Consider the following 23,560-nt stretch of genomic DNA (forward strand, 5'->3'; position numbering starts at 1 on the left):
TGTGTGGGGGCGTGTCCTGGGCCGCGCCTCTCAGCCAATCAGCGCCGCGTGCGTGCGCGGGGCGCGGCCGGGGCGGCGCCGCGGCGGGAGCGGAACGGGAGCGCGGAGCGGCAGCGATGGAGCGGCGGAGCGGGCTCGGGCTGGCGGCTCTGGGCGCTCTGGGCCGGCGGCTGCTCTGGGCGCTGCCCGCTTACGCCGCGGGGCTGCTGGGGCTCGGTGCGGGCGCCGTGGTGCTCGCCCTGGCGCTCTACGCGGGCTGGCGGCGGCGGCGGCGCGCCCGAGAGCGCGGGATGCGCGCGGCCGAGCGCCTGCACCGTGAGGAAGAGGCGGCGGTGCGCGCCGCCGCCCGCGGGGAGCTGCCGGCCTGGGTAAGGTGCTCCCGAGCCGTTACCGGAGCTGCGGCGCCGCTATCGCCGCGGGGGAAGCCCCGGCGGGATCCCCGCACCGGGCACCGCCTTCCTCCCCTCCCCGCCGCCCTCTCGGTGGGAGTTTGGGAACCGCTCCCGGTGGGACCCCCGGGATTCCCGAGGCTCTCCCGGTTCTGCCGCGCCGCTGGAGTTTCCCGCACTTCCCGGGGGGGTCCCGGTTCTCCGCTCCGCTGCGGGTCACGCTTGGCGCACCGGGGGATCCCCCCAGCCCCGCGCACCCCCCGGGACCCCCGGGAGCTCCCACAGCCGCACCGGAGCTGTCCCGGCACGGGGGACCCCGCGGCACCGCACGGTCCCCGGTGGGACCCCCGGGCTGTGCCGCGCATCCCGCACCGCTCCCGTTCCCCCGGTCCCGGTCCCGCTTCTCTCCGCACCGCTCGGGACCCCCGGAACCCCCCGGGCATCCCCCGGTGCTGTTCCCCAGCCCTTCCTTGCGTTTCCCGGTGGGGCGGGGCCGCACCGGGACCCCCCGGGATCACCGGGATCCCCCATCCCCATCCATCCCCCGGTGTTCGCCGCAGGGCGCGGTCCCCGCGCTCCGCTGCCCGGTACCGCCCCGGGGCAGCCCCGGTACCGCCCGGGCCTTCCGGCAGTGCCGTGACTCACCGGGCCCGGGGGGGGCCGCTTCCTGCCCGGCCCCGCGGGGCTGGGAGGGGTCCGCACCCCCCCCCCCGCACCGGGACCCCCATTTTGGGGAGGAGTTGGGGGTGACGGGAGTCGGGGAAACTGAGGCACGGGCGGGAAGGGCCCGGTGGTCCCCGGTGGTTCCCGGTGCCCCCCCGGGCTCAGGGCCCCTCCCGCTGTCCCCCCAGGTCAGCTTCCCGGATGTGGAGCGGGCGGAATGGCTCAACAAGGTGAGGAGTCCGTGTGTCCGGGAGTCCGTGTGTCCGTATGTCCGTGTGTCCGTGTGTCCGTGTGTCCGTATGTCCGTGCATCCGGGAGTCCGTGTGTCCGTATGTCCGTATGTCCGTATGTCCGTGTGTCCGGCCCGCGCCCCGCCGCTCCCGCGTCCCTCCGTCCATCCCTCCCGCATCCCTCTGTCCCTCCTGCGTCTCTCCCTCCCTCCCTCCCTCCCTCAATCCTTCCGTCCCTCCTCCATCGCTCCTCCGTCCCTCCGTCCCTCCTCAATCCTTCCCTCGCTCCTCTGTCCCTCCTTCGTCCCTCCCTCCCTCCTCTATCCCACATCCTTCCCTCCCTCCTGGCCTTTTTCCTTCCTTCCTTCCTTCCTTCCTTCCTTCCTTCCTTCCTTCCTTCCTTCCTTCCTTCCTCCCTCCCTCCCTCCCTCCCTCCGTGGCCCCATGTCCATGTCCATCTGTCCAGCCCCGTGTCTGTGTGTCCATGTGTCCATCCCGGTGTCCATGTGTCCATCCCCATGTCCGTCTGTCCCTCAGGTCCTGGCGCAGGCCTGGCCGTTCCTGGGGCAGTATCTGGAGAAGCTCCTGCAGGACTCTGTGTGTCTGTGTCCGTGTGTCCGTTCCCGTGTCCGTGTGTCCATCCCCGTGTCCATCTGTCCGTCTGTCCGGCAGGTCCTGGCGCAGGCCTGGCCGTTCCTGGGTCAGTATCTTGAGAAGCTTCTCACGGACTCGGTGGCCCCATGTCCATGTCCATCTGTCCAGCCCCGTGTCTGTGTGTCCGTGTGTCCATTCCCATGTCCGTGTGTCCATCCCCATGTCCGTCTGTCCGGCAGGTCCTGGCGCAGGCCTGGCCGTTCCTGGGTCAGTATCTTGAGAAGCTTCTCACGGACTCGGTGGCCCCATGTCCATGTCCATCTGTCCAGCCCCGTGTCTGTGTGTCCGTGTGCCCATCCCCGTGTCCGTGTGTCCATCCCCATGTCCATCTGTCCAGCCCCGTGTCTGTGTGTCCGTGTGTCCATCCCCGTGTCCCTGTGTCCATCCCCGTGTCCATCTGTCTGTCTGTCCATCAGGTCCTGGCGCAGGCCTGGCCGTTCCTCGATCAGTATCTCGAGAAGCTCCTCACGGACTCGGTGTCTGTGTGTCTGTGTTTCAATGTCCGTGTGTCCATCCCCGTGTCCGTGTGTCCGTCCCCGTGTCCATCTGTCCGTCTGTCCGGCAGGTCCTGGCGCAGGCCTGGCCGTTCCTGGGCCAGTATCTCGAGAAGCTCCTCACGGACTCGGTGGCCCCGGCCATCCGCGCCTCCAGCCCCCACCTGCAGAGCTTCACCTTCACCAGGGTGGACCTGGGACAGAAGGTGACACTGGGGGGGCTCCCCGGGACCCCCCAAAATCTCCCCTAAACCCCCCCCGATCCCCTGAGACCCCCCAAAATCACCTCTGAACACCCCGGGACCCCAGAATCACCTCTGAACCCCCCCACAAACCCTCCAGGACCCCCCAAAATCACCCCTAAACCCCCCCCCGATCCCCCGAGACCCCCCAAAATCACCCCTAAACGCCCCTCGATCCCCCGAGACCCCCCAAAATCACCCCTAAACCCCCCCCCGATCCCCCGAGACCCCCCAAAATCACCCCTAAACCCCCCTCGATCCCCCGAGACCCCCCAAAATCACCCCTAAACCCCCCGGGACCCCAGAATCACTTCTGAACCTCCCCCATACCGCCCTAAACGCCCCAAGACCCCCAAGATCGCCTCTAAACCCCCAGGACCCCCCAAAATCCCCCCTAAACCCCTTGGGACCCCCAGAATCTCATCTAAACTCCCCAAGCCCCTCCACACTCCCCTGTTGTTCCCTCAGGACCCCCCAAAATACCCCATAAACCCCTACCAGGACCCCCCCCAGGACCCCCATAAATCCCCCTAAACCCCTCCCAGGATCCCCTAAATTGGCCCAGAGCCCCCCAGGACCCCCTAAAACCCCCCCAGACCCCCTCTAACCCCCTCCAAGACCCCCTAAATCCCCTCAAACCCCCCCCCCCCCCCAAGACCCCTAAACTCCCTCCCAGGACCCTCTAAACTCCCCCAGACCCCCTAAATCCCTCCCAGACCCCCCAGGAACCCCAAAATCCCCCCTAAACACCTCCCAGGACCCCCTAAACCACCCCAGACCCCCTCCCTAAATCCCCCCAGACCCTCCCAGGACCCCCTAAACCCCCCAGGATCCCCTAAACCCCCCTAAATCCCCTCCCAGGACCCCCTAAATCCCCTATAACTCCTCCTAGGACCCCCTAAACCCCTCCTAGGACCCCATAAAATCCCCCCTTAAGACCCCTAGGAACCCCTAAACACCCCCAGACCCCCTCTAATTCCCCCCAGGACCCCCTAAATCCCCTGACCCCTCCCCAAAATCCCAACCCCCCCCCCCACCCACAGCCCCTCCGTGTGCTGGGGGTCCAAGCCCACCCCGGAACCCACAAGAAGCAAATCCTGCTGGACCTCAACATCAGGTGAGCGACTTTGTGGGGGGGGGGGGGGGGGGGGTCCCCAAAATGAGGAGGGGTCCAGGGGGGCCGTGGTGACGCCCCCCACCCCAATTTGTGCCCCCCTCCAGTTACGTGGGCGACGTCCAGATCGATGTGGAGGTGAAGAAATTCTTCTGCAAGGCGGGGGTGAAGGGGATGCAGGTGAGGTTTTATTTTGGGGAGGGGGATTTTGGGGGGGTTTTGGGGGGTTCTGAGGGGGGTCCCGGCTCATCGTGACCCCTCCCCAGCTGCACGGGGTGCTCAGGATCATCCTGGAGCCGCTGCTGGGGGATGTGCCCATCGTGGGGGCGCTCAGCATGTTCTTCATCCGCCGCCCGGTGAGTCCGCAACGGGACCCCCGCCCCAAAAAAAGGGATGGGAGCCCCCCCAGGGCATGGCAGGGGTGGACCCCACCCCAAAATAAAGGTCCAGAACCCCTCCTCAACACACATTGGGGACCCACCCTCAAAAACAGGACCCCAGACCCTTCCAGGACACAGCGGGGGTGGACCCCACCCCAAAAAAAGGGAGCAGAACCCCCCCAGGACATGCAGGGATGTCCCCCAACCCAAAAAAAGGACCCCAGACCCCTCTAGGACACACTGGGGGTGGATACCACCCCAAAAAAAGGGAATGGGAACCCCCCCAGGGCATGGCAGGGGTGGACCCCACCCCAAAATAAAGATCCAGAATCCCTCCCCAATACACATTGGGGACCCACCCCCAAAAAAAGGACCCCAGACCCTCCCCAAGATACAGTGAGGGTGGACCCCACCCCAAAAAAAGGGAATGGGAACCCCCCCCCAGGACATGGAACCCCCCCCCAGGGCATGGCAGGGGTGACCCCCACCCCAAAATAAAGATCCAGAACCCCTCCCCAGTACACATTGGGGACCCACCCCCAAAAAAAGGACCCCAGACCCTTCCAGGACACAGCAGGGACCCCCACCCCCCCAAAAAAAAGGATCAGAATTCCCCCAGGACATGGCAGGGGTGGACCCCAACCCAAAATGGTTACGAAGCCCCCTCAGGACACAGCGGGGGTGGACCCCACCCCAAAATAGGGACAGAACCCCCCCCCCCCCCCCCCAGGATACAGTGAGGATTCCCACCCCAAAAAAAGGACCCCAGACCCCTCTAGGACACACTGAGGATCCCCCCCCCCAAAAGAAAAGGGAGCAGGAACCCCCCCAGGACATGGCAGGGGTGACCCCCACCCCAAAATAAAGGACCAGAACCTCCCCAGGGCACAGGGAGGATTCGCCCCCCCCCCAAAAAAAAAAAAAAAAGGTCTGGGACCCCCTCAGGACACAGCAGGGGAGGACCCCACCCCAAAAAAGGGAGTGGGACCCCCTCCCCCCCCCCCCAGTACATGGCAGGTGGACCCCAACCCAAAAATAGGAGCAGGAACTCCCCCAGGACACAGTGAGGATTCCCATCCCACCCCCCAAAAAAAGGAATGGGAACCCCCCCGGGACACGGCAGGGGGGGACCCCACCCCAAAAAAAGGTCCAGAATGCCCCCCCCAATACACATCTGGGATACCCCCCCCCAAAAAAAGGACCCCAGACCCCCCCTCCCCACAAAAAAGGACCCCAGAACACATTGGAGGAACCCCCCCCCCCCCCAAAAAAAGGACTGGACCCCCCCCAAAAATTATCCCAGACCCCCCCCCCCCAAAACGAACACCAGGAGTGCCCCCCCCCCCATTGCAGACGCTGGACATCAACTGGACAGGAATGACCAACCTGCTGGACATCCCGGGGCTCAGGTGAGCCCCCCCTTTTTGGGGACCCCCCCCCTTTTTGGGGACCCCCCCCTTTTTGGGGACCCCCCTGACCGTGTGCCCCCACCATGGGGAATGGGGGGAGAAAAGGGGGCGAAAATGGGAGAAAATGGGGGGAAATGAGGGGGGAAATGGGGGTTAAAAAGTGGGGGAATGGGGAAAATGGGGGGGGGGGGAAATGTGGGGGAAAAAAGGGGGGAAAATGGGGGTGAAAAGGGGGGGGGAATGGGGGGGGGAAATGGGGGAAAGGAGGAGAAAAAATTGAGGGAAAAATGGGAGAAAGGAGGAGAAAAAAGGGGAGAAAGGAGAAAAAGGGGGAGAAAAGAGGAGAAAAATGGAAGACAGGAGGAGAAAAAAAGGGGAGAAAGGAGGAGAAAAAAGGGAGAAAGGAGGAGAAAAAAGGGAAGAAAGGAGGAGAAAAAAGGGAAAAGAGAAAAAAGGGGAGAAAGGAGGAGAAAAAAGAGAGAAAGGAGGAGAAAAAAGAGGGAAAGGAGGAGAAAAAAGAGAGAAAGGAGGAGAAAAAAGGGAAGAAAGGAGGAGAAAAAGGGAGAAAGGAGGGCCCTCCCCGACCGTGTGCCCCCATTTTTGGGGCCCCCCCCGACCGTGTGCCCCCATTTTTGGGGCCCCCCCCGACCGTGTGCCCCCATTTTTGGGGCCCTCCCCGACCGTGTGCCCCCATTTTTGGGGCCCCCCCCGACCGTGTGCCCCCCATTTTTGGGGCCCTCCCCGACCGTGTTTCCCCCATTTTTTGGGGCCCCCCCAGCTCCATGTCGGACTCGATGATCATGGACAGCATCGCCTCCTACCTGGTGCTGCCCAACCGGCTCCTGGTGCCGCTGCTGCCCGACCTGCCCGAGGCCGCGCGGCTGCGCTGGCCCCTGCCCCGGGTGAGGGGGTCAGGGGGCTCGGGGGGGTCGTGGCACCCCCGTTTTACCTTTCTGATACCCCCCGTTTTATCTTTCTGACCCTTCCCATTGTCCCTTTCTGACACCCCCAAGGCTGCGCTGGCCCCTGCCCCGGGTGAGGGGGTCAGGGGGCTCGGGGGGGGGTCGTGGCACCCCCGTTTTCCCCTTCCGACCCTCATTTTCCATTCTCATTTTCTGACCTCCCCATTTGCCTCATTTTACCCTTTGGACCCCCCCCCCCCCAATTCTCCCATTTTCCCCTTTGGACCCCCCCATTTTCACCTCCTGACCCCCCCCCCCACACACATTTGCCCCTTGTGACACCCCTCAAATTCAATCCTTTTAACCCCCCCCCCCATTTTCTCCTTCTGACCGCCCACAATTCTCCCGTTTTTCCTCTCTGACCCCCTCCCCATTTCCCCTTTGGACACCCCCATTTTCCCTTTCTGACTCCCCCAAATTTAACCCTTTTAACCCTCCCCATTTTCCCCTCTGACCCCCCCCTATTATCTCTTTCTGATCCCCCCATTTTCCTCTTCCTCCCTCCGGCTGGCGGCTGGGTGTCCCTGCCCGCTCCCAGTGTCCCCTCGGTGTCCCCAATGTCCCCTCACTGTCCCCAGGGCGCGGTGCGGGTGTCCCTGCTGACCATGTCCCCTCCATGGTGACCCTGATGTCCCCAATGTCCCCTCACTGTCCCCAGTGTCCCCGCTGTCCCCAGGGCGTGGTGCAGGTGTCCCTGGTGACCCTGCTGTCCCCAATGTCCCCAGGGCGTGGTGCGGGTGTCCCTGGTGGCTGTGTGTCCCCATGGTGACCCTGCTGTCCCCAATGTCCCCAGGGCGCGGTGCGGGTGTCCCTGGTGGCTGTGTGTCCCCATGGTGACCCTGCTGTCCCCAATGTCCCCAGGGCGCGGTGCGGGTGTCCCTGGTGGCTGTGTGTCCCCATGGTGACCCTGCTGTCCCCAATGTCCCCTCGGTGTCCCCAGGGCGTGGTGCGGGTGTCCCTGGTGGCCGCGCGCGCGCTCCGCTCCAAGGATCGCTTCCTGGGCGGGCTCGTCCAGGGCCGCTCGGACCCGTACGCGCTGCTCAGGGTGGGGACACAGGCGGCGACGAGCAGGGTGATCGGGGACAGCCTGGAGCCCGAGTGGGACGAGATGTACGAGGTGAGGGGGACAGGGGGACACGGGGATGGACAGAGGGACACGGGGATGGACAGAGGGACACGGGGATGGACAGGGGGACACAGGGAGGGACACAGGCGGCGACCAGCAGGGTGATCGGGGACAGCCTGGAGCCCGAGTGGGACAAGATGTACGAGGTGAGAGGGACAGGGGGACACGGGGATGGACAGGGGGACACGGGAATGGACAGAGGGACACAGGAACAGACACAGGCGGCGACCAGCAGGGTGATCGGGGACAGCCTGGACCCTGTCTGGGATGAGATGTACGAGGTGAGCATGGACAGACAGACACAGGGATGGACAGAGGGACACGGGAATGGACAGGGGGACAGAGGGATGGACAGAGGGACACGGGGATGGACAGGGGGACACAGGGATGGACAGAGGGACACGGGAATGGACAGGGGGACAGAGGGATGGACAGAGGGACACGGGGATGGACAGGGGGACACAGGGATGGACAGGGGGACAGAGGGATGGACAGGGGGACACAGGAACAGACACAGGCGGTGACCAGCAGGGTGATTGGGGACAGCCTGGAGCCCGTGTGGGACGAGATGTACGAGGTGAGCATGGACAGACAGGGGGACAGACAGACACAGACAGACAGAGGGACACGGGGATGGACAGGGGGACACAGGGATGGACACAGGCAGCGACCAGCAGGGTCACTGGGGACAGCCTGGAGCCCGAGTGGGACGAGATGTACGAGGTGAGGGGGACAGACAGATGGACAGACGGACAGACAGGGGGATGGAGGGATGGACAGAGGGACACAGGGAGGGACAGCAGCAGGGTCATCGGGGACAGCCTGGAGCCTGTCTGGGACAAGGTGTACGAGGTGAGGACACACGGACGGGGGGACGGACAGACAGAAGGACACAGGGATGGGCGGAGGGACAGATGGAAGGATGGACACTGGGGATGGACATCAGGGACGGACAGAAGGGAGGGACAGAGGGATGGATGATGGATGGATGATGGATGGATGGATGGATGGATGATGGATGGATGGATGGATGATGGATGGATGGATGGATGCAGGGATGGAGGGATGGATGATGGATGGATGGATGGATGGATGGATGCAGGGATGGAGGGATGGATGGATGGATGGATGGATGATGGATGGATGGATGGATGGATGATGGATGGATGGATGGATGCAGGGATGGAGGGATGGATGATGGATGGATGGATGGATGGATGGATGCAGGGATGGAGGGATGGATGGATGGATGGATGGATGATGGATGGATGGATGATGGATGGATGGATGGATGGATGGATGATGGATGGATGGATGATGGATGGATGATGGATGGATGGATGGATGGATGGATGATGGATGGATGGATGGATGGATGGATGGATGATGGATGGATGATGGATGGATGATGGATGGATGGATGGATGGATGCAGGGATGGATGGATGGATGGATGGATGATGGATGGATGGATGATGGATGGATGGATGATGGATGGATGGAGGGATGGATGGATGGATGATGGATGGATGGATGATGGATGGATGATGGATGGATGGAGGATGGATGGATGCAGGGATGGATGGAGGGATGGATGATGGATGGATGATGGATGGATGGAGGATGGATGGATGCAGGGATGGATGGAGGGATGGATGATGGATGGAGGGATGGATGGATGGATGGATGGATGGATGATGGATGGATGGAGGGATGGATGGATGCAGGGATGATGGAGGGATGGGATGGATGGATGATGGATGGATGGATGATGGATGATGGATGATGGATGGATGGGATGATGGATGGATGGATGGATGGATGGATGATGGATGGATGGAGGATGGATGGATGGATGCAGGGATGGATGGAGGATGGATGGATGGATGCAGGGATGGATGGAGGATGGATGGACAGTGGGGACAGACAGAGGGATGGACAGGGGGATGGACAGTGGGGATGGAGGGACGGACAGAGAGATGGATGGTGGGAGGGTGGGGCTGGACAGAGGGACAGACAGGGATGGACAGAGGGATGGACAGGGGGATGGACAGTGGGGATGGAGGGACGGACAGAGAGATGGATGGTGGGATGGACAGAGGGACAGAGGAATGGACACCGGCCATGCAGGGATGGACAGTGGGGATGGAGGCGTGGACGGTGAGGATGGACAGAGGGCCAGGAATGGACAGAGGGACAGAGGGACGGACACGGGGACCCCCCAGGGGGTTTTGGGGACAGGGCCATGGGGGGCGCACGGGACCCCCCCAGTCCCCGCTGTGCCCCCAGTTCATGGTGCACGAGGTGCCGGGGCAGGAGCTGGAGGTGGAGCTCTATGACAAAGACCCCGACAAGGACGATCTGCTGGGCAGGTGAGGGGGGGGGCGTGCACCCAAAACTGGGGAGGGGTCTCCATCCCCCTCCCCAAATCCCCAAAAAACCCCAAACCCCCAAATTCCCAAATCTCTAAATCGCCAAATTTCCAAATCCCCAAATTCCCAAACCCCTGATCCCCAAACCTCTAAAACCCCCAAATTCCCAAATTCCCCAACTCCCAAACCCCCCAAATCCCCAAAAACTCCAAATTTCCAAATCCCCAAATCCCCCAATCCCCCAATCTCCAAACTCCCAAATCCCCAAATTTCCAAGCCCCAAATCCCCAAACCTCTAAAACCCCCAAACCCCCAAATTCCCAAACTCCCAAATTCCCCAACTCCCAAACCCCCAAAATCCCCCATTTCCCAAATCTCTGAATTCCAAATCCCCAAAAATCCCCACACCCCCAAATCCCCAAAAACCCCAAATCCCCAAATTTCCAAATCCCCGAAATCCCCAAACCCCCAAATTCCCAAAAACCCCAAATCCCCAAAAACCCCAAATCCCCAAATCCCCGAAATCCCCAAACCCCCAAATCTCTAAATCCCAAATTTCCAAATCCCCAAATTCCCAAATCCCCCAATCTCCAAACTCCCAAATCCTCAAATTTCCAAACCCCAAATCCCCAAACCCCCAAACCCTCAAATCCCCAAAATCCCCAAAAATTCCGAAAAAATTCCCAAATTTCCCCTCCCAGGATGAAGCTGGACCTCGGGGAGGTGCTCAGAGCTCGGGTGATGGACGAGGTGAGTTCTGGGGGATTTGGGATTTTTGGGGATTTTTGGGGATTTGGGGTTTTGGGAATTTGGGGGTTTGAGATTTGGAAATTTGGGAATTTGGGGATCTGGGAATTTTGGGGGATTTGGAAATTCGGAGATTTGGGGGCGGAAATTTGGGGATTTGGGAATTTGGGGGTTTGGGGGCTTGGGGATTTGGAGATTTGGGGGTTTGGAGATTTGGAAATTTGAGGATTTGGGAATTTGGGGATCTGGGAATTTTGGGGGATTTGGAAAATCGGAGATTTGGGGGTGAAAATTTGGGGATTTGGAGATTTGGGGATTTGGGGATTTTGGAGATGAGGGGATTGGGGGATTTGGGGTTTTGGTGTTCGGGGGGGCGTCACACTGACGCCCCCTCCCCATTTTCCCCATTATTTTCCCCATTATTTTCCCCACTGTTTTCCCCATTATTTTCTCATTATTTTCCCCACTGTTTTCCCCACTATTTTCCCCATTATTTTCCCCATTATTTTCTCATTATTTTCCCCATTATTTTCCCCATTATTTCTGCATTTTCCCCATTTTTTTCCCCACTATTTTCCCCATTATTTTTCCCTTATTTCCCCATTATTCCATTATTTCCCCCATTATTTTCCCCATTATTTTTCCCGTTTTTCCCATTATTTTCCCCATTATTTCCCCCATTATTTCCCCATTATTTTTCCCCATTTCCCGATTATTTCCCCCATTATTTCCCCATTATTTTCCCCACTTTCCCCATTTCCCCATTATTTCCCCATTATTTCCCATCCCCACTTTTCCCATTATTTTCCCCATTATTTCCCCATTATTTTTCCCCATTTCCCGATTATTTCCCCGATTATTTCCCTAATTATTTCCCCATTATTTTCCCCGCTTTCCCCATTATTTTCCCCATTATTTTCCCCATTATTTTCCCATTATTTTCCCCATTATTTTTCCCATTATTTCCCCATTATTTTCCCCATTATTTTTCCATTATTTCCCCCATTATTTTCCCATTTTTTCCCCATTATTTTCCCCATTATTTTCCCCATTATTTTTCCCCATTATTTCCCAATTATTTTCTCATTTTTTTCCCCATTATTTTCCCCACTATTTTTCCCATTATTTCCCCCACTTTTCCCATTATTTCCCCATTATTTTCCCCATTTTCCCCATTATTTTCCCCATTATTTCCCCATTATTTCCCCCACTTTTCCCATTATTTCCCCATTATTTTCCCCATTTTCCCCATTATTTTCCCCATTATTTTTCCCTCCCCAGTGGTTCCCGCTGCAGGACGGGGGCCAGGGCCGGCTCCACCTGCGCCTGGAATGGCTCTCGCTGCTCTCCGACGCCTCCAAGCTGGACCAGGTCAATCCCGGGACAATTTTTGGGGTCCATCTTTATTGGGGAGGGGGGGGGTGGGGGGTCCTGCCCTTATCTGACCCCTCCCCAAATTTTTGCCCATTATTTTGCCAATTATTTTCCCCATTATTTTTCCCATTATTTCCCCATTATTCCCATTATTTTCCCCATTATTTTCCCCATTATTTTCCCCATTCTTTCCTCAGGTTTTGGAAAAGAACCAAAAAATCGTGGCCAAACCCCATTGTCCCCATCATTTCCCCCATTATTTCCCCCATTATTTCCCCCATTATTTCCCCCATTATTTTCCCCATTATTTCCCCCATTATTTTCCCCATTTTCCCCATTATTCCCATTATTTCCCCCATTATTTTCCCCATTATTCCCATTATTTCCCCCATTATTTCCCCATTTTCCCATTATTTTCCCCATTATTTTCCCCATTATTTTTCCCCTTATTTCCCCATTATTTCCCCCATTATTTCCATTATTTTCCCCATTATTCCCATTATTTTCCCCATTATTTTTCCCCTTATTTCCCCATTTTCCCCATTATTTTCCCAATTATTCCCATTATTTTCCCCATTATTTCCCCCATTATTTCCCCATTATTTCCCCCATTATTTCCATTATTTCCCCCATTATTTCCCCGCCCCATTATTTCCCCATTATTTCCTTATTATTTCCCCCATTATTCCCATTATTTTCCCCATTATTCCCATTATTTCCACCATTATTTCCCCCATTATTTCCCCCATTATTTCCCCCATTATTCCCATTATTTCCCCCATTATTCCATTATTTCCCCCATTATTTCCCCCATTATTTCCCCCATTATTTCCATTATTTCCCCCATTATTCCCATTATTTCCCCCATTATATCCCCCATTATTCCCATTATTTCCCCCATTATTTCCCCCATTATTTCCTCAGGTTTTGGAAAAGAACCAAAAAATCGTGGCCAAACCCCATTGTCCCCATTATTTCCCCCATTATTTCCCCCATTATTTCCCCCATTATTTCCATTATTTCCCCCATTATTCCCATTATTTCCCCCATTATTTCCATTATTTCCCCCATTATTTCCCCATTTTCCCCATTATTTTCCCCATTATTCCCATTATTTCCCCCATTATTTTCCCCATTATTCCCATTATTTCCCCCATTATTTCCCCATTTTCCCATTATTTTTCCCATTATTTTCCCCATTATTTTTCCCCTTATTTCCCCATTATTTCCCCCCATTATTTCCATTATTTTCCCATTATTCCCATTATTTTCCCCATTATTTTTCCCCTTATTTCCCCATTTTCCCCATTATTTTCCCAATTATTCCCATTATTTTCCCCATTATTTCCCCATTATTTCCCCATTATTTCCCCCATTATTTCCATTATTTCCCCCATTATTTCCTTATTATTTCCCCCATTATTTTCCCAATTATTCCCATTATTTCCCCCATTATTTCCCCCATTATTTCCCCCATTATTCCCATTATTCCCCCCATTATTTCCCCCATTATTTCCCCCATTATTTCCCCCATTATTTCCCCATTATTTCCCCCATTATTCCCATTATTTCCCCCATTATTCCCCCCATTATTTCCCCCATTATTTCCCCCATTATTTCCCCCATTATTTCCATCATTTCCCCCATTATTCCCATTATTTACCCCATTATTTCCCCCATTATTCCCATTATTTCCCCCATTATTTCCCCCATTATTTCCCCCATTATTTCCTCAGGTTTTGGAAAAGAACCAAAAAATCGTGGCCAAACCCCATTGTCCCCATTATTTCCCCCATTATTTCCCCCATTATTTCCCCCATTATTCCCATTATTTCCCCCATTATTTCCCCCATTATTTCCCCCATTATTTCCATCATTTCCCCCATTATTCCCATTATTTCCCCCATTATTTCCCCCATTATTCCCATTATTTTCCCCATTATTCCCCATTATTTTCCCCATTATTTTTCCCCTTATTTCCCCATTTTCCCCCATTATTTTCCCAATTATTCCCATTATTTCCCCCATTATTTCCCCCATTATTTCCCCATTATTTCCCCCATTATTCCCATTATTTCCCCCATTATTTCCCCCCATTATTTCCCCATTATTTCCCCATTATTCCCATTATTTCCCCCATTATTTCCCCCATTATTTCCTCAGGTTTTGGAAAAGAACCAAAAAATCGTGGCCAAGCCCGATCCCCCGTCCTCTGCCATCCTCGTGGTGTATCTGGACAGGGCTGAGGGGCTGCCCGTGAGTCTGGGGGCGTTTGGGGGGGTCTGGGGGCGTTTTGGGGGGATTTTGGTGTTTTTGGGGTGTCCCGGGGGGGTCAGAAATGGGGGACCCCTCCCTTGACCCCCCGTTTTTGGTGCAGGTAAGAAAAGCAGGCAAGGAGCCCAACCCCGTGGTGCAGGTGTCGGTGCAGGACGTGACCAGGGAGAGCAAGGTGGGGCTGGGGGTTTTGGGGGGATTTTTGGGGGTTTTTGGGGGTTTTGGGGTTTTTGGGGTTTTGGAGGTTTTGGGGGGATTTGGGTGTTTTGGGGGGTTTTGGTGATTTGGGGGTTTTTAGGGGTTTGGGTAGTTTTTTGAGGGTTTTGGGGTTTTGGGGGTTTTTGGGGTTTTTTAGGGTTTTGGGGTTTTTGGGGTTTTGGAGGTTTTGGGGGGATTTGGGTGTTTTGGGGGGGTTGGGTGATTTGGGGGTTTGTGGGGTTTTTAGGGGTTTGGGTAGTTTTTGAGGTTTTGGGGTTTTTTTGGGGATTTTTGGGGGTTTTGGGGTTTTTGGGGTTTTTGTGGTATTGGGTGTTTTGGGGGTTTGTGGTGGGTTTTTAGGGGTTTGGGTAGTTTTTTGAGGGTTTTGGTGGTTTTGGGGGTTTTTTGGATTTTTGGGGTTTTTGGGGTTTTGGGGGTTTTTGTGGTATTGGGGATTTGGGGGTTTGTGGGGGTTTTTAGGGGTTTGGGTAGTTTTTGAAGGTTTTGGTGGGTTTTTGGGGTTTTTTTGGGGTTTGGCGGTTTGGGGTTTTTTTGGGGGTTTTTGGGGATTTGGGGGTTTTTCGGGGTTTTGGGGGGATTTGAGGGGATTTTGGAGGATTTGGAGCTGGGATTTTGAGGGGATTTAGGGGTTTTGGGGGGATTTGGGAGGATCTGGGGGATTTGAGGTGATTTGGGGGGTTTTTGGGGGGTCTGACCTGAGCCCCCCCACCCCCCAAAGGTGGTCTGCAACACCTCAGCCCCCGTGTGGGAGGACGCTTTCCGCTTCTTCCTGCACGACCCCCGCAACCAGGACGTGGATTTCCAGGTGGGACCCCAAAACCTGGCTCTGTGTCACCCCCCAGATCCCCCCAAAATCCTGGGTCTGTGTCCCCCCAGAACACCCCAAATCTCCCCAAAATCCTGGGTCTGTGTCCCCCCAAATCCCCCCAAAACCCCGGCTCTGTCACCCCAAATCCCCCAAAACCTGGCTCTGTGTCCCCCCAGATCCCCCAAAACCCACCAAAATACTCCCAAATCCCCCCAAAACCCAGCTCTGTGTCCCCCCCCAAATCCCCCCAAACCCCAGCTCTGTCATCCCAAATCCCCCCAAAACCCAGCTCTGTGTCACCCCCCAGATCCCCCCAAAACCCACCAAAATACTCCCAAATCCCCCCAAAACCTGCTCTGTGTCACCCCCCCAAATCCCCCCAAAACCCACCAAAATACTCCCAAATCCCCCCAAAACCTGCTCTGTGTCACCCCCCAAATCCCCCCAAAACCCCAGCTCTGTCACCCCAAATCCCCCGCAAAATCCTGGGTCTGTGTCCCCCCCAAATCCCCCCAAAACCCCGGCTCTGTCACCCCAAATCCCCTGCAAAATCCTGGTTCTGTGTCACCCCAGATCCCCCCAAATCCCCCCAAAACCCACCAAAATACTCCCAAATCCCCCCAAAACCCGGCTCTGTGTCACCCCCCAAATCCCCCCAAAATCCTGGCTCTGTCACCCCCAAATCTCCCCAAAATCCTGGGTCTGTGTCACCCTCCAAATCCCCCCAAAACCCACCAAAATACTCCCAAATCCCCCCAAAACCCCGGCTCTGTCACCCCAAATCCCCCCAAAATCCTGGTTCTGTGTCCCCCCAGATCCCCCAAATCCCCCCAAAACCCGGCTCTGTCACCCCAAATCTCCCCAAAATCCTGGCTCTGTGTCCCCCCAAATCCCCCCAAAACCCGCTCTGTGTCACCCCCCCAGATCCTCCCAAATCCATCAGAATTCCCCCCCTTTCCCTCTCTTTTTTCCCCCGATTTCCCGCCCCCATTTCCCCTCCTCTTTTCCCCCTCTCCTTTCTCCTTTTCCTCCCCATTTCCCCCTTTTTTCCCTCTCTCCTTTTGCCCCATTTTTCCCCCCTTCCCTCCATTTCCCTCCCTTTTTCCCTCTTTTTTTCCTCTCCTTTTCCCTCTCTTTCCCCTCCCTTTTCCTCCCCTCCTTTTTCCCCCATTTTCACCCCCTTTTTCTCCTCTTCCCCCCCTTTTCTCCCCTTCTCCCCATCTTCCCCCTCTTTTTTTCCCCCTTTTCCCCACTTTTCCCCCACCTTTTCCCCCCCAATTTCCCTCCCTTTTCCTCTTCTCCTTTTCCCCTATTTCACTCCCCATCTTTCCCCCATTTTCCCTCCAATTTCCCTCCCATTTTTTCCCTTTTTCCCCCCCTTCACTTCCGTTTTTTCCTCCTTCCCCCCCCTTTTTCTCCCCATTCCTCCCTTCTTTTCCCCCCATTTCCCTCCCTTTCCCTCCCTTTTTTCTCCTCCTTTTCCCCTCCATTTTTCCCCCATTTCCCCCTCATTTTTCCCCACCTCTTTTCCCTCTTTCCCCCTTTTCCTCCCAATTTCCCTCCTTTTTTCTCTCATTTTCCCCTTTTTCCCCCACCATTTTTTCCCCTTTTTTCCTCATTTTCACGCCCTTCCCCCCCCATGTTCCCCCTTTATTCCCCTCCTTTTTTTCCACCTCTTTTCCCTCTTCCCCCTCTTTTTTCCCCTCATTTTTCCCCTTTTTCTCTCCCTTTTTACCCCCGTCATCCCCCCATTCCCCCCGTTTTCCCCCATTTCCTCCCATTTTCACCCCCATTTTTCCCCGCAGCTTTTCCCCCCATTTTCCCCTTTTCATCCCCTTTTCTGCCCCCAATTTCCCCCCCTTTTTTCCACTATCTTTCCCCCCCCAGTTTCCCTCCCTTTTTTCTCCTTTCCCTCCATTCCCCCCCCCCGTTTTCCCCATTTCCTCCCATTTTCACCCCCATTTTCCCCCCCATTTTCCCCCATTTTCCCCCCCATTTTCCCCTTTTCTGCCCCAAATTTCCCCCCCTTTTTTCCACCATCTTTCCCCCCGTTTCCCTCCCTTTTTTTCTCCTCCTTTCCCCATTCCCCCCCCAAGTTTTCCCCCATTTCCTCCCATTTTCACCCCCCATTTCTCCCCCTTTTTCCCCTCTTTTTCCCCCCATTTTCACCCCCCATTTTCCCCTTTTCACCCAATTTTCTGCCCCCAAATTTCCCCCCCTTTTTTCTCCTCCTTTCCCCCCATTCCCCCCCCTTTTCCCCCATTTCCTCCCATTTTTTCCCCCCCATTTTCCCCCGCAGCTTTTCCCCCCCTTTTCACCCCCATTTTCCCCTTTTCACCCCCTTTTTCACCCCCCATTTCTGCCCCAAATTTCCCCCCTTTTTTCCACCATCTTTCCCCCCCAATTTCCCTCCCTTTCTTCTCCTCCTTTCCCCCCATTCCCCCCACCAAGTTTTCCCCCATTTCCTCCCATTTTCACCCCCATTTTCCCCCTTTTTTCCTCTCTTTTTCCCCCCATTTTCACCCCCATTTTCCCCTCCCCCCCCTTTTTCACCCCCCTTTTCTGCCCCTAATTCCCCCCCTTTTTTCCACCATCTTTCCCCCCCAGTTTCCCTCCCTTTTTTCTCCTCCTTTCCCCCATTCCACCCCCCTTTTCCCCCCAATTTTCCCCCCTTTTTTCCCCCCCAATTTCCCCCCAAATGTCCCCCCCAAATGTCCCCCCGTGTCCCCCCAGGTGAAGGACGACCCCCGGCAGTCCCCGCTGGGCTCTCTGTCGCTGCCTCTGTCGCGATTGCTGCAGTCGCCGTCGCTGTCGCTGTCGGGGCCGTTCCCGCTGCAGCGCTCGGGGCCGGGGGCGCTGCTGCACCTGCAGATGGAGCTCGGGTGACCGGCGGGGTTTTTTTGGGTTTTTGGGGGGTTTTGGGGTTTGTTTTGGGGTTTGGGGATTTTTTGGGGTTTTGGAGGTTTGGGGGAGTTCGGGGGGTTTGGGGTTTTTGGGTTTTTTGGGGGGTTTTGGGGGTTTTTGGGCTCCGGGTGAGGGAGGGGGCTCCGGGGGGGTTTTGGAGGAGGTTTGGGAGTTTTGGGGGGTTTTGAGGGTATTTGGGGGCTCCGGGGGGGTCCCCGGGGGGTTTTTGGGGTCCCTCTGACCCTCACCCCCCCCCAGGTGCTGTTCCCGGAGCCCCCCCGAGCCCGGCGCGGCCGCCCCCGGCGCAGGCGGAGCCCCCCAAAAGCGACACCGAGGGAGCCCCCCCCAGACCGAGCCAGGCCGGGCCCGACCCCCGCGCCGGCACCGAGGTGGGGAGGGGGGCCTGGGGGGGGTCCTGGGGGGGTTCTGGGGGGGTCTTAGGGGGGTTCTGGGGGTCCTGGGGGGGTTATGGGGGTCTTAGGGGGGTTCTGGGGGTGAGAATGGGGGTCCTGGGGGGGTTCTGGGGGGGTCTTAGGGGGGTTCTGGGGGTCCTGGGCAGGGTTATGGGGGTAAGAATCGGGGTCCTGGGGGGTCCTGGGGGGTTCTGGGGGTGAGAATGGGGGTCCTGGGGGGTTATTGGGGGGGGGTCTTAGGGGGGTTCTGGGGGTCCTGGGTGGGTTCTGGGGGTAAGAATGGGGGTCCTGGGGGTGTCTTGGGGGGTTCTGGGGGTAAGAATGGGGGTCTGGGGGGTCTTGGGGCGGTTCTGGGGGTAAGAATGGGGGTCCTGGGGGGTCTTGGGGGGTTCTGGGGGTAAGAATGGCGATTCTGGGAGGTCCTGAAGGTGAGGATGGGGGTCAGAGATTTTGGGGAGGGGTCCCGGGGAGTCCTGGGAGTGTCTTGGGTGGTCCTGGGGGGGGTCCCGGTGGTCCCGGGGCTGTCCGGGGGGATTCAGGGCTGTCCGTGGGTCTGTCCGGGGCTGTGTCCGTGGTGTCTGTCCGGTCATTTCCCGTTCTCCCCGGTTCCCAGCGGGTGCTGCGGGTGCACCTCCTGGAGGCCGAGGCCCTCATGGCCCAGCACCAGCGGCTCGGGGGTGGGGTCCCGGTGCTCCCGGTGATCCCGGTGATTCCGGGGGGATTCAGGGCTGTCCGTGAGGGGTTCAGGGCTGTGTCCGTGGGTCTGTCCGGTCCGTCGGTCCCCTCACCTCCCGTTGTCCCGGTTCCCAGCGGGTGCTGCGGGTGCATCTCCTCGAGGCCGAGGCCCTCATGGCCCAGCACCAGCGGCTCGGGGGTGGGGTCCCGGTGCTCCCGGTGCCCCGGGGGGGTTCAGGGCTGTCCGTGAGGGGTTCGGGGCTGTGTCCGTGGGTCTGTCCGGTCACCTCCCGTTCTCCCCGGTTCCCAGCGGGTGCACCTCCTCGAGGCCGAGGCCCTCATAGCCAAGGACCAGCGGCTCGGGGGCCCCGGTGTCCCGGGGGGGTTCAGGGCTGTCCGTGAGGGGTTCGGGGCTGTGTCCGTGAGGGGTTCGGGGCTGTGTCCGTGGGTCTGTCCGGGGCTGTGTCCGTGGGTCTGTCCGGTCATTTCCCGTTCTCCCCGGTTCCCAGCAGGTGCTGCGGGTGCACCTCCTCGAGGCCGAGGCCCTCATAGCCAAGGACCAGCGGCTCGGGGGCCCCGGTGTCCCGGGGGGGTTCAGGGCTGTCCGTGAGGGGTTCGGGGCTGTGTCCGTGGGTCTGTCCGGGGCTGTGTCCGTGGGTCTGTGCGGTCATTTCCCATTCCCGGTTCCCAGCGGGTGCTGCGGGTGCATCTCCTCGAGGCCGAGGCCCTCATAGCCAAGGACCAGCGGCTCAGGGGCCCCGGTGTCCCGGGGGGGTTCAGGGCTGTCCGTGAGGGGTTCGGGGCTGTGTCCGTGAGGGGGTTCGGGGCTGTGTCCGTGGGTCTGTCCGGGGCTGTGTCCGTGGGTCTGTCCGGTCATTTCCCGTTCTCCCCGGTTCCCAGCAGGTGCTGCGGGTGCACCTCCTCGAGGCCGAGGCCCTCATAGCCAAGGACCAGCGGCTCGGGGGCCCCGGTGTCCCGGGGGGGTTCAGGGCTGTCCGTGAGGGGTTCGGGGCTGTGTCCGTGGGTCTGTCCGGGGCTGTGTCCGTGGGTCTGTGCGGTCATTTCCCATTCCCGGTTCCCAGCGGGTGCTGCGGGTGCATCTCCTCGAGGCCGAGGCCCTCATAGCCAAGGACCAGCGGCTCAGGGGCCCCGGTGTCCCGGGGGGGTTCAGGGCTGTCCGTGAGGGGTTCGGGGCTGTGTCCGTGAGGGGTTCGGGGCTGTGTCCGTGGGTCTGTCCGGTCACCTCCCGTTCTCCCCGGTTCCCAGCGGGTGCTGCGGGTGCACCTCCTCGAGGCCGAGGCCCTCATGGCCCAGCACCAGCGGCTCGGGGAGTCCCGGTGCTCCCGGTGCCCCGGGGGGGTTCAGGGCTGTCCGGTGAGGGGTTCGGGGCTGTGTCCATGGGTCTGTCCGGGGCTGTGTCCGTGGGTCTGTCCGGTCACCTCCCGTTCTCCCCGGTTCCCAGCGGGTGCTGCGGGTGCACCTCCTCGAGGCCGAGGCCCTCATAGCCAAGGACCAGCGGCTCGGGGGCCTCGTCCGCGGCCGCTCCGATCCCTACGCCCAGGTGCGCGCGGGCGGGAGCCGCTTCCGCAGCCGCGTGATAAAGGAGGAGCTGAACCCGCGCTGGAACGAGATTTACGAGGTAAACTGAGGCACAGGACAGGGGAAACTGAGGCACGGCACCGGGACAGGGGAAACTGAGGCACGGCACAGGGAAACTGGGGGGGAAACTGAGGCACGGGACAGGGGAAACTGAGGCACGGCACCGGGAAATTGAGGCATGGCACCCAGGGGGAAACTGGGGGAAACTGAGGCACAGAACCGGGAAACTGGGGAGAAACTGAGGCACGGCACCGGGACAGGGGAAACTGAGGCACGGCACACAGGGAAACTGAGGCACGGCACAGGGAAACTGAGGGAAACTGAGGGGAAAGGGAAACTGAGGCACGGGGAAACTGAGGCATGGCAGAAGAAACTGAGGGATAGCACGGGAGAAATTGAGAGAAAAGGGAAACTGAGGCACGGCACCAGGGGGGAAACTGAGGCATGGAGAGCTCAGGGGGTTCTGGAAGGGAAACTGAGGCACGGGACAGGGAAACTGAGCCACGGGGAAACTGAGGCACGGAGGACTATGGGGGGTCCTGGAAGGGAAACTGAGGCACGGCAGGGTAGAGAAATGTGGATTGAGGTTGAGGTTGGATCCAAGAACTGATGGACCACAAGGATATTTTGGGATATCAGGAGATAACGGAGAGATGGCCAAGAGGGGTTATTATTATTAATATTACTATTACTATTATTATTATTATTATTATTATTATTATTATTATTATTGTTGTCATCATCATTATCATTATTGTCATCATTATTAATATTATTTTATTTTAATTGTCATTTTTATTTTTATTTTCAATTTACTTAATTTTATTTATTTTAATTTTTATTTATTTTAAATTTTATTTATTTTAATTATTATTTATTTTTAAAATTAATTTCTTTTCATTTCCTAATTTTATTTTTATTTCTTCATTTTATTTTTATTTTCAATTTATTTCATTTTATTTTTATTTTCAATTTCGGGGTGTTTTTTTTTTTTTAAATTTTTTACTGTAACCATTATTAAAATTTCATTATTATTCACATGCAATGCATTCTATGAACACGCATCAACCCATCCCAGATACACCCATCAACATCAAACAACTAAACGCTGAATATTAAAATTAAATTTTTAATTTTTAAATTATAATTTTTTATATTTATTAATTAACATAATTAAATACCACTTGTTAACCCTTCAACACCCCAATACTGCCATCAATAATTTGAATTTTGCTCCCCCAGGTGATCGTGGACGATGTCCCCGGGCAGGACGTGGAGTTCGATCTCTTTGACAAAGACATCGACAAGGACGATTTCCTGGGCAGGTGGGGGAATTGGGGGGTTTGAAAAGGGGTTGGGGGAATATTTGGGGGTCTGGGGGGGATTTTGGGGAATATTTGGGGGGGGTGTGGAAGGAATTCGGAGTTGGGGTTTTGAGGGGGGTTTTTGGGGGTCTGGAACGGGATTTGGGGGAATTTTTGGGGGTCTGGGGGGGATTTTTGGGGAATATTTGGGGGGCGTGGAAGGAATTCGGGAGGTTTTTGAGGGGGTTTTGGGGGTCTGGAACGGGATTTGGGGGAATTTTTGGGGGTCTGGGGGGAATTTTGGGGAATATTTGGGGGGCGTGGAAGGAATTCGGGAGGCTCTGAGGGGTTTTGAGGGGGATTTGGGGGGTCCAGACGGGATTTGGGGGAATTTTTGGGGGTCTGGAGGGGATTTTGGGGAATATTTGGGGGGCGTGGAAGGAATTCGGGAGGCTCTGAGGGGTTTTGGGGGGGGTCCAGACGGGATTTGGGGGAATTTTTGGGGGTCTGGGGGGGATTTTGGGAATATTTGGGGGGCGTGGAAGGGATTTGGGAGGCTCTGAGGGGTTTTGAGGGGGATTTGGGGGGTCCAGACGGGATTTGGGGGAATATTTGGGGGTCTGGGGGGGATTTTGGGGAATATTTGGGGGGTGTGGAAGGAATTCGGGAGGTTTTTGAGGGAGTTTTGGGGGTCTGGAACGGGATTTGGGGGAATTTTTGGGGGTCTGGGGGGGATTTTGGGGAATATTTGGGGGGCGTGGAAGGAATTCGGGAGGCTCTGAGGGGTTTTGAGGGGGATTTGGGGGGTCCAGACGGGATTTGGGGGAATTTTTGGGGGTCTGGAGGGATTTTGGGGAATTTTTGGGGGTCTGGGGGGGATTTTTGGGGGAATTTTGGGGGTCTGGAGGGATTTTGGGGAATATTTGGGGGGCGTGGAAGGGATTCGGGAGGCTCTGAGGGGTTTTGGGGGGTCCAGACGGGATTTGGGGGAATTTTGGGGGTCTGGAGGGGATTTTGGGGAATATTTGGGGGGCGTGGAAGGAATTCGGGAGGTTTTTGAGGGGGTTTTGGGGGTCTGGAATGGGATTTGGGGAATTTTTGGGGGGTCTGGAGGGGGATTTTGGGGGCAATTTTGGGAGATCTGGAGGAATTTTTGGGGTTTTTGTGGGGAGGTTTTGGGGGATTTTCTGGATTTTGGAGATTTTGGGA

General features: G+C 56.9%; 1 protein-coding gene across 1 annotated transcript; it reads left to right on the forward strand.

Moving 5' to 3' along the window:
• Window positions 1–116: 116 nt before the first annotated feature.
• Window positions 117–22,372, forward strand: ESYT1 (extended synaptotagmin 1; the record flags this gene model as incomplete). The annotated part of the gene is made up of 26 exons (XM_054294604.1): window positions 117–368; window positions 1,241–1,282; window positions 2,502–2,636; window positions 3,716–3,789; window positions 3,894–3,966; window positions 4,053–4,142; window positions 5,520–5,575; window positions 6,354–6,477; window positions 7,478–7,654; window positions 9,952–10,034; window positions 10,736–10,784; window positions 12,063–12,152; window positions 14,319–14,411; window positions 14,533–14,604; window positions 15,367–15,453; window positions 18,190–18,338; window positions 18,644–18,749; window positions 19,387–19,479; window positions 19,584–19,694; window positions 19,759–19,869; window positions 19,961–20,077; window positions 20,140–20,259; window positions 20,352–20,468; window positions 20,531–20,627; window positions 20,828–21,087; window positions 22,290–22,372. Coding segments are annotated over exons 1-26 (2,861 nt in total), but the record flags the coding sequence as incomplete, so codon positions are not given.
• Between the last annotated feature and the right edge of the window lie 1,188 nt (window positions 22,373–23,560).

This window comes from Melozone crissalis, unplaced genomic scaffold (genome assembly GCF_028551555.1).
Source record: "Melozone crissalis strain CALT ecotype California unplaced genomic scaffold, PUWL_Pcris_2 ptg000267l_1, whole genome shotgun sequence".
NCBI classification, from domain to species: Eukaryota; Metazoa; Chordata; class Aves; order Passeriformes; family Passerellidae; genus Melozone; species Melozone crissalis.